At 32.0% G+C, this 11,343-nt stretch overlaps 1 protein-coding gene across 1 annotated transcript; it reads right to left on the reverse strand.

The window, feature by feature from the left end:
• Positions 1–6,675: 6,675 nt before the first annotated feature.
• LOC123228712 (probable LRR receptor-like serine/threonine-protein kinase At3g47570) lies at positions 6,676–10,351 on the reverse strand. The gene is made up of 2 exons (XM_044654183.1): positions 7,741–10,351; positions 6,676–7,097 (listed from the first exon to the last, which is right to left on the reverse strand). Exons 1-2 carry the CDS (start codon positions 10,349–10,351, stop codon positions 6,676–6,678), a joined length of 3,033 nt encoding a protein of 1,010 aa, XP_044510118.1.
• Positions 10,352–11,343: the final 992 nt, after the last annotated feature.

Here is an 11,343-nt window from a genome sequence, read left to right on the forward strand (position 1 = left end):
ATCCAACCTTATGGACATTTTAATAATTGAATGTTAATTACTTTAGTACGTTAATTGGGGTAATACATACTATATCCTTTAGAATATTGTAGATGGAAAATGACATAATAATAACCTAATATTAGATTTAGCATTTTCTTAATAGGATTATAGATCTCTACTTAAACGAAACATCCTTTAATTGAAAACATATTAGGCTAGGCCACTTCATGTTCAAAGGCCTAAAATAAATCTTTGGCATAGGTAAATAATTCATTTAGAAAATACTATACCACCTTAACTACTTTACCTCATGGATGCTTAGTCACATTTACTCCTCATCATAACTCTAAGCTTAAGACAGAGTTCTATAGCAACAACATTTTTTGGAGTCTTAGAATTTTTGGCAAAATATCCATTATGCCTATATTGATAACTTTAATGTCCACACAATTTTCTAACCCAAATGTGGACCTTTACTTACCTAGCCTTTATCTATCGATCAACTTCATATCTAAAACCTTAATCTTATTTAGGTAATCAAAACTAATACTTTTATTATTACTCTTTCCTTTACAACTAAGTATCAATTGAACAACCAAGTCTACCATTAAGGGCTCCTTCACTTTATGCTTCCCTTATTCATGAACATTTAAAAGTTAGATTAATAATACCTTATATCTGACTCTAAAACATGTACTGGTCTTGATTTGACTGAAGTCAAAAGTGAGTTTATGGTGCTCTTTTGAAAACTTAACCCATACCCATCAACCTTTGACTCATTTAGGACCATCATACCTTTTCAGTATGGTACTAATTAAATGAGTATCCTCAATATTGTGAGACGTTTTAGTGATCCTCAAGGTAAATCTCTAATGAGGTAATCAATAATTTGTTATTTATAGCAAGCAACTTAACCTGATGGATTTCTCCCATTCAATAGAGAAATCCTTTTGTTCAATTGAGCTATTCTCTTGGGCTTGGGTGATGCATAACCTCGCTAAGCCAAAACAATATCCTTAATCAGCAGTGCAAATTCAAATTTTATCTCTAACTTTTAAAAATAAAACCAGTCAAAACCTCTATTGTGACATTATTATTATTATTCACAATAATGGAGTCTATCATAGATAAAATGCAATAAACAATATCATTGGCAATAAATAGCTTAAAAATCTCATAAGCTATAATCCACGATTCTAAGCGCATCATCATATAATCACCTTTGGATAGAGAATAAGATATGCAATTAGGGCCCTCGAGCATAAGGTTACAAATAAGAAGAACAAATAACTTTTGGAAATCTATCACCTTTGGGTAGATAAATCCCTTAGGTTATTGCTCTCTTTCACATTAGAAGGAAAAATATATGTCAATTGAAAAATCACAACCATCTTTAAGTGAATTGAAATTCTCATGACCAATGTAATTCTACAATCACCTTATGCAACCGTCAATTTTAACATACAATAACCATTGTTGGGTAGGAAATTGAATGCATTGCTTTGACAATTAAACATCAGACAACTTACAATAACTTCTATTAAGATTAAATAATACTACCAAAAATTAAAGATTTCATTAGATACATCATTGAATTATCTCTGGCAATTTTAATTAAGTATCGCAACAAATTCGTATTGGGCAATAAAACTGTATAAGCCATACCTTATAGAGATTCCTGGTGCATCATCATTAAATCAACTTTGGGCAAAAAAATGACATGCTATTAGGATCCCAAACACAAGGTTAAAGTCATATGAGGACTTTCAAAACATATGATTTTCGAAAGAAATATCACCTTTGGACAGATAAAACTTTCTAGACCATTGTTTCTCCTCTACTTAATGGAAAAACACATGTCAATTGAATAAGCCCAACCACTTTTAGGTGTATTGAGTTCGTCACGACCAATGCATTTCTAAATTTAACCTTATGCATTCAAACCGAAGAATGTATCATTACCAAATGAAAATTTTGTGAGTCTCAATAATGTACCACTTTGGTGATTAACATCATGAAAACTCATAAAATATTCTAATGACACTTAATATTATTGCCTTAATTAGATTTCATGAAACATAATACCTTATTGTTTCTCACAATTTTCCTTAAAACCAGTATGTCTAACCCAGTGAACAAGAATTTTAACTTTATGTGGTAACTTAACCATACATGAGAAAGTTGATATTATACTTAAATTATTAATTCTAATAATATGAGAGTACTTTAGGTCATAATATTTAATTTAAAAAACAATTCACTTTCAAATGGAGACCTATAGGTGTTTATATATCTTTACATGCCACCACAAGTCATTCACATGCTACTATAAGTCTTTAATGCTAGTCAAGGGTTGTTGTTTGCCTTTCATATGTTGTAATAGGCACCCTTAAACCTCTAATGTGATCTTACTTACAATGATCATATGTTCTTATGCTACCTTATGCTGTTATGAATGACTAATACACTCATTTGCACTTCTTAAATGTCTTTACACACCAATATGTGTTTAAACTAACATTTATGCCCTCTCAATTGCTACCATAAGCCTTCAATACATTTCATGGATTGCCTTTTACATGCATCTTACAAAACCTTTCACGTGCCTTTGAGTACCCCAAGAAAACTATAAAACCTCATTGCATACTCTCATAAGACATTCACACACACTAATATGTCTATATTATCCTTTATGCATGCACACACACATATTTGGAACTGATTACACACTATTATGGGTAGACACTCGATATAATTCACTATTTACATGCATTGACATGCTTTTGGAAGACCTTACTTATTACTTGCACCTACTGTATGCTTCTAAGTGCCTTTAACAATTGCCAACACACAATTATGCATCTAAAAAACCCTTTTAGGTGCCTCTAATAGCATCACATGTGTCTGAATGAGCCACCAATGCCCTTACGAGCTCTCACGCAACTCCGAGAACTCTCCAAGTGCTAATTTGAGCTAAAATGCACTCATACGAGCTTCTAATATAGTAGCACACGCCTTCACAGGTGATGACGCACCACCTCCTATTTACACACGCTTTTCACATGCCTAATTATGCAAGCACTCGTTTCACGTGCACACAAAGCTTGGGTTAGCGTGTAGATTCAGGCTCCTCAGGTTAGGTTTAATCATATTCGGGTCGGGTCATTAGGCTAAGTCTAACTCGGTTTGACTTTATAGGGTTGACTTAACCTATTTGAATTAGCAGGTTGGGTTCATGGGTTTTCCTAACCTGATTTTACCCATGAACAGACAGAAACCCTAGCCTATTGTTCTTCATCACTGAGATTGATTTGTTTGATTCTGACAACAATTTATGATCTAGGATTACAAGGAAATTTCAGACCATGCCATCATCAACTTCGACAATGTCTCCAACTCCGAATATGATCGAAAGAAACAAAGCAAGAGGCAAAAGGCTTTAGATAGATTGGTCTCTAATCCAATTTCATTCACGGATGGGAGGATTGGTCCAACAAAGAGGTGGCATGAGACACGGCTCACGCTGCCAATGACTCATCAGCCCTATTCAATCACTGGATCATAATAGTATTTTAGTGGATTCAAAATCAACTAGTTTTCATATTTTAATTCCAAATATTCAATTCCAAACCTAATTTTAAAATTGATTTAAACCCATATTCAAAAGAGCTCTAATTTTGAAATTCAATCAAACACAATTTGAAAATTTCATTCCTTAATTCTGAGGTTTAAAAAACCCTAATTAAGTTAAAAAAAAAAACTTGTTTTGATTTCAGAACTTCAGATTTTACAACTTAATGCGTTTTGCTCTGATACCACATGTAAGATTTATTATGCATTACAAACGTAAAATCATGCAATTGTAATTCATAGGATCAATGTATAAATTATAAAGTACTGAATTAAATTTTAAAGTTTTAGAAATACCTGAATTGCCATGCAAACTGAATTCGAAAACTTTTGAAAATCATCTAAAATAATCTACCAAAATCACCTCTCGATATGACTTAGTCTTCTACTTCATAAACCTCTCTGAATAACAACTTTTAATGGGTAAGCTACACTACAACCATACCGCATTAAGTTTTGGAGCAAAAACCTAGCTAATTTATAGTAGGTTAATTAACGCCCCATCAAGATCAAATAAATCTCAAGGCCCACATTATGTTGTCTACCGAGATCATAACTTTTAAGTGTATTGAACTTATCTTTATTGATCACTTAAACTCATATATAAACTAGCATTGGACTACTCAATTACCTGATTTTATTAAACCAAAACCATAATTAATATTAGCCCACGTTAGGAAATTTCTAACATTAATGAGTTAAAATCTTGGTATTGTTTAAAGAGATTGTTTTTAAGTTAATTGTTGAGTTGGATAATTAAATCGTATATGAGAATAAGATATAATTATAATTATAATAAAATTATATATATTTATTTTGAATATACAAATGAGTTCATATTTTATGTGTATCATTAAGTGATTAGTGATTTTAAATAAGGATAAAATAATATTCAATCAAATAACACATATCAAATATGTATCTATTTGTATTCTCAAAATTGATATACATAATATTATTCTTATAATTAATTGGACTTGAAATCACTTAAAATATATTATCATTATTATTGTAAAGTGAATGGATATTCCACCACTCTTTTGGCAAATGATCGTATATACAGGTGGAAGCAGATATAAAAATTGAACCGGGCTACTTAAAAGAAAAATTATAGTAAGTTCAAACACTGTAAAAAAAAAGTACTTTGTATCACATCACATGCTTACTTAGGTTTTTCCTTTAATGGAATTAGTTAAACTCTCTAAACATTTATCTTTAAAAAAAAAAAAAATCTTTGATTGATTAATACAAACACTAACATCTCTAGTGAATATGTCTTTTTAGTATAGCTTAAGATTATTGGGTTATGATTATGGATTATTATTATGGGAATAATTGATTATGTTATAATTAATTCTTACATATTTAGAACAACTTATAATGATTGGATTATGATTGATCATAATCCAATTGTAATGGTTTGATAAATAATGTAAAAACTTATTAATTGTGTTGAATTGTTATAACGAGATGTAAAACAGAGCTATTATCTCTTTACATTTCTTACTACAGTAAATATGTTTGTTAATGCATGGTTACGTAATTGATACAAGAAATTAATGAAGTTATATAATAAAATTATTATCTTCAGCACTATCTTGAGAGAAGTGCTATTAGCGCTTTTGTTTTTTTCGGTTAACCTATTTAGCATTTTTATTCTTAAGTGATTTGTATGTATGCATGACCAATCAGACATCGACGAAAGTCGTCTCTTACTATGCAAGATCCCGCTTACTTCATATAGATGACAATTAGCCTAATTCTATTTCAAATTATTATTGTGTTATTGATTTCATTGTTTAGTAACACTTGTATATTTGAAAAGAGTTGTGACAATCAACACAAGTATAATATTATATATATATATATTTTTTGTTTATAATTTAAGTATACAAATAATGTATTATTATGTGATTGAGTGTTATTTTATCTTTAATTTAAAATTATTCAATTATATAATGATAAATTATTTATATACAAAAATTGTGTATTAAAAATGTATAGATATAGTTTTAATAAAAAATAAAACTATTTGTAAAAATAAATTTTACTAACTTATTTAATATTATCACATCAAATTGTATAAATAAGTTTATACAATTATATATATATATATATATAAAATTGCTATACAAGTAAAATGCTATGGATAAGAAAAATTAAAAGGGAAAAAAGAAAGCAATATTTTTTGAAACATGAGCACAGAGCATTTCACGTAATTAAAACAAAGCAATTTTTTTTTCTAAATAAGTATGTATTGAATAAAGCAAAGAGACCTAAAGGCCCAAAACAATAGAAACAACAGAGTCAAAAACAAACAAACAACCAACCAAGACCCAAAACTAGGACATGCCCTGGCTCAAAAGATGGACAAAAAATCAAAAAACACCACTCTTTTACTTTCTATCTGGCGAAACAAGAACAAGATTGAAAACAAGAAAGTAAATTGCACACAAAGGTTAATCAGCAAACCAACCCAAAACACATCTACAACCATACAAAAGCAACCATATGCATCTATTTATACATGTACAATAAAACAAGATAAAACGACAACCATATTCTCTAAGCCTTCTTAAACTAGAAAGAAAAGGAAGGAGTAACACACCAAAACACAAGCGAGTCATCCTTTAAAAACCAGCAAATATCAACATAGCTGTCCAGCCAACAATAAGATTCCTACAAACCGAAACCATCGTAATAACTTCCCTAAAAGACAATATCCAGCAAACATCAATGCAGCTGCCCAGCTAGTAATAAGAGGGCAACACAACTTCTGCCTTCAGAATTTTTAATGACCAGGAGATCAAGGGGCCATCAGGAAACAAGGAACTCACAAGAAAGGCCTTCATCATAGCCTTTATCATAAACAAGACTTCAAACAACCCAACTAAGCAATCAAGAGATGGACCAACAGGACGAAAACAATAGCAAAGAGAAAACCAGCCACAAGAAGCAACAGCAAATAGTTCCTTAACCACACCAACTTCAAAACAACCGTACATGTTCATGAAATATTTAAGAAGTGCACCATGTTTGGATTAGGAGAGAAATTAAATGAATTTACCTCCTCCTTCGCCTGTTTCTATCCTTAGACTTGAGAAATGAGTCTTGTATAGCTTTTAGTTTGTTGACCACATCATTCATCTTCATTCGCTCTCCTGGTGATGTTGCAGCACACGTGAGTCCGACCTTCAGCACTGGAACCAAGAATTCATCCATTTTCTTTTGATTATTCCTTTGAGAATCAAAGTTTCTAACGACGGATTCTTCTATTCTATCATCATCATTTTCTTCTTCAAAAAGCAGTGATGGGTCAGCAATGTCCATAACATGGTTTGGAAAAGCCATTGAAACGAACTTATGAATGTTTAAGTCATCTTCAAACATTTCATCTGTTGGTCTTTTACCTGTAAACAACTCCAACAATAATATTCCGTAGCTGTATATGTCTCCAAGCCTGGAAACATGGCCATTCCCGTACTCTATAATGTGCGAAATTGGTCAACAAGATATCAACATAGAAAGAATGAAAAACCTCAAAGTAATACATATAATACACTCGAAATATGCAAAAGAAATTAATATTTAAATTTAAAATTTCAAGCAAAAAATTTACATTGTGATTCAGTGAATCTCCAATTTTGTTCTAATGCCTACTTCTTAATGTTGTATAAAATCTTCAATAAGTTGATCTACGAGTGGCTAAGATATATGTTGCAGAATATTTGGTCAAACACAAAATAAATAGGCTTAATTAGGATATTCAAGGAAGGAATTAAAGTGAAGAAATAGAGAGAAAAGGGATAACACACTTGGGTAATAAATCTAACCTATGTATGAGAATAAAAGCTTTAATCATGGGTATGCATAAAAAGCTCTTAATTAACGAAGTTCATTGGTTTATAAGATACATGAGAAATATAGAAAAATAATTTTGAAAAGTAAAAATTTTATCATTTTTTATTGTTAAAATTTTTAAAACGTAAAATTGGAAATATTGAGTTCTACTGTCAAAAGGTATTTTAAAGTCAAGAAATTTTTAAAACTTTCAGAAGAGTGACTTGATTACAAAATGATAATCAAGAACTGGAACTAAATTATATTATTGAAGGAAAAAATTAATACCTGGAGGAATGTAGCCAATAGAACCTCTTAGAGTAGTTGATATTATTTGGTTTTGCGAGACATTATCTGATGCTTCAAAAAGAAACTTGGACAATCCAAAGTCGCCAACATGGGCTGTCATATCTTCATCAAGTAGCACATTGCTTGGCTTGAGGTCACAATGCACAATTGGTATCTCACTATGGTTATGGAGATAATCGAATGCAGAAGCAACATCAATTGCTACATTTAGTCTCTGCATAAAGGTCAAGTTCTTGACTCCACCAGGTTGCTCGTTAGGAACCGAATGTAGCCACTTGTCCAAACTTCCATTAGGCATGAACTCAAAAACAAGACATTTAAAGTCATTACCTTCATAATCAACACTTGAGCAAACGGTTATGATCTTAACGATGTTACGATGTCTTATACTCTTCAAAGCATTGCATTCATCGATAAAACTCTTTAAGGCTCTTTGATTTTGAAGTTTTAACACTTTAAATGCAACAATTTTTCCCTCACTAGAAAGAGTACCTTTGTAGACGGAACCGAAGCTACCCACACCAAGCAAATTTGCATTAGAAAAGTTGTCAGTTGCTCTTAAAATGTCAGAGTAGGACAGACGTAGTTGGCTGTCAATCAAAGATGCAGTGGAACTTGGCTGTGATGATTTCCTTTTATAGTATGTAACAAAAGAAATCAACAACAGAAATGCACCTGTGACACCAATTGTTGTTGAAATTACTACCTTTTTATTAATATGCTTTTTAGAAACTTTGGTTGAGCATATAGGTAGAAGTAGTTTTGGAACACCACCACAAAGCTTGCCATTTCCAACAAGTGAAATATTGGCACTTGCATTTGCAAATATCCCTGCCTTGGGTACTTCACCTTCAAGTTTATTATATGAAAGATTGAGATACTTGAGAGATGAAAGTTGACTAAAAAATTCAGGAATTTGGCCAGTTAAGTTATTAGATGAAAGATCTAATTCCTCTAAACCCCTTAAGCTTTTCAAAGATTCAGGTATAGTCCCTCCAAACATGTTACTTCCCAAGTACAGACGTTCCAAACTAATACAGCTATCAAGGCCACTAGGAATTTCACCAGATAATTTGTTCTTGGATACATCCAACTCTACGAGATTTTTCAAGTTACTCACTTCCGTTGGTAGTGAGCCAGTCAAAAAATTATTAGACAAACCCAAATAAATTGAAATGGAGGAAAGACTGACAACTTCTTTGGGTATGGTGCCATTTAGACTATTATTAGATAAATGCAATGCTTGCAATTTTTGACACCTTCCAAGACTTGGAGGTATGCTTCCCTCAAATTCATTGCTGTACAAAAGAAGAGTAATTAATTTAGTCAAATTGCCAAGTGAGGATGGGAGTAATCCAGAAAACTTATTAGAGTATAAATAAAATTCTTCTAGCTTGTGGAGACTCCCAATAGCTTCAGGAACATTGCCAGCCAAGTTGTTTTCTTCCAATGACAATAAATTTAGGTTTACTAGATTTCCAAGCTCAACAGGGATATTTCCATGAAACATATTCGCCCCAAAATCAAAAATTTGCAATTGGGTTGAAATGTTTCCTATGGAATTAGGCAACTTTCCACCAATACCATTATTATAAAGGCCCAACACTTGAAGATCAGTGCAATTAGCCATGACAGACAAAAACTTCAATTCATCATTTTCCCCCATTCCAAGTCTATTATTGTCAAAGTTAAGCCTAATTAGACCTCGCAAGCTTCCAAGACTTTCAGGAACATTCCCAGTGAGACCATTATCAGTAAAATCAATGAAAGCAAGATTGGAAGCATTTGACAATGACTGAGGAATACTTCCTGTAAAATAGTTAATACCGCCAGCAAAAGCTTTAAGATTAGGGAGAGTGAGACCAACATCTGAAGGCAGCCGCCCATGCAGCTGGTTTTGAGTCACAGCAAAAGTGTCAATAGTAGAGAGATTATAAATTGAACTAGGGATGGTGCCAGATAGATTATTCATAGAAAGTTGAAAAAATCTCAAGGCTGATAGCTGTCCTAGTTCCTTAGGTATCTCTCCTTGTAAATTATTCTGTGCAAGTGAGAGTAAGAAAAGAGAAGATAAATTACCTATCCAAGCTGGAATTCTTCCTGTAAGATTGTTACCTGTGAGGCCTAGGTATTCCAGTTTCGACAAGGAACTAAGCTTGTCCGGAATCTGCCCAATAAACTCGTTGTGATTAGCTCCGAAAATTCCAAGATTTTCGCAACGAGATAAATTAGTTGGAATACTCCCGGAAAAGTAATTGTTAGACAAGTTGAGAGTCTGCAGATGCTTTAAGCGGCCTATTTCTTGAGGGACCTTACCAAAGAAATTATTGTTTCGAAGGTCGATAACAGCAAGAGATGAAAGGTTTCCAATAGAAGGTGGCATCGATCCAGCCAACTTTTGCGATTTCAACTTCAACATTGTGACTCTTCCATTACTTGCACTACAGGTAACACCAGTCCAATTGCAGAAATGGACAGAATTATTCCAGGATCTCATTATGTGGAGAGGATCCTGAGTTATGCGATGCTTGAAATGAAGCAAAACGAGTCCATCATCTGATTGAAAACCTGACCAGGCTGAGATGAACATCCATTGAAGACATTGAAACCAAAGAAGGAAATGAAACATGCAGGCTTTGGAATTAAAAAAGTATTTCTCCATTGTTTTGAAAATGAAGACGGGTGATAAAATGGGAACTACGTAGGAGAAGGAAAATAATATATGAGAGTGATTTACATTGACCCACCGAAAGATTGACCTTAAGTCACTTTTCATCAAATTTTTTACCCCAAATCTCACGCGGATAATTACAAATGGGATAGGACACAGAATAAAGAATTTGAATTATTATACTACCCCTAAATTGCATTTCTCTTTCTCCCCGCTCAGCTGTCAAACATTTCTCCTTCCTCTCACCCTTCCTTTTGGCTTAAAAGAGTACTGTAGAATTATATTTGACAAGCTCTTAAAAAAAAAAAAAAAAACTTTAACAAAGAGTAAAATGGTTATTAAGAAATTATAGCCCATTATTAAAGAGTTTTAATTACTTAAAAAAACATTGTCATTATTTTTTATTATATCTTCTCTTGTTAAAAATATAAACGATTTAAAATAAAAAACTTAAAAATTAATAGAAACAACCAGATGTATATCTCATTATTAGAAATAGTAATAACAATAAATAATTTTCTTATTAAAACAATAATTTTAATTATTAAAAACAATAACAACGATAAACATCCTTGTGTAATTTCAACATTTCTAGTCACTAAACAAAAAGGAAAATAATATATAAGAGTGATTTGCATTGACCCACCGAAAGATTGACCTTAAATCACATTTTATCAAATTTTGTACCCCACATCTAATGCGGATAATAAAAAATGGGATAGGACACAAAATAAAGAATTTGAATTATTATACTACCCCTAAATTACATTTCTCTTTCTCTCCTCTCAACTGTCAAACATTTCTCCTTCCTCTCACCCTTCTTTTCGGCTTAAAAGAGTCAAGTTCAGACTTAGACTTATACTTGACAAGCTCCTCTCAAAACAACTAGCTCAGTTTAGTTCACTTCAAAA

The sequence above is a fragment of the Mangifera indica genome, chromosome 11 (genome assembly GCF_011075055.1).
Source record: "Mangifera indica cultivar Alphonso chromosome 11, CATAS_Mindica_2.1, whole genome shotgun sequence".
Classification (NCBI taxonomy): domain Eukaryota; kingdom Viridiplantae; phylum Streptophyta; class Magnoliopsida; order Sapindales; family Anacardiaceae; genus Mangifera; species Mangifera indica.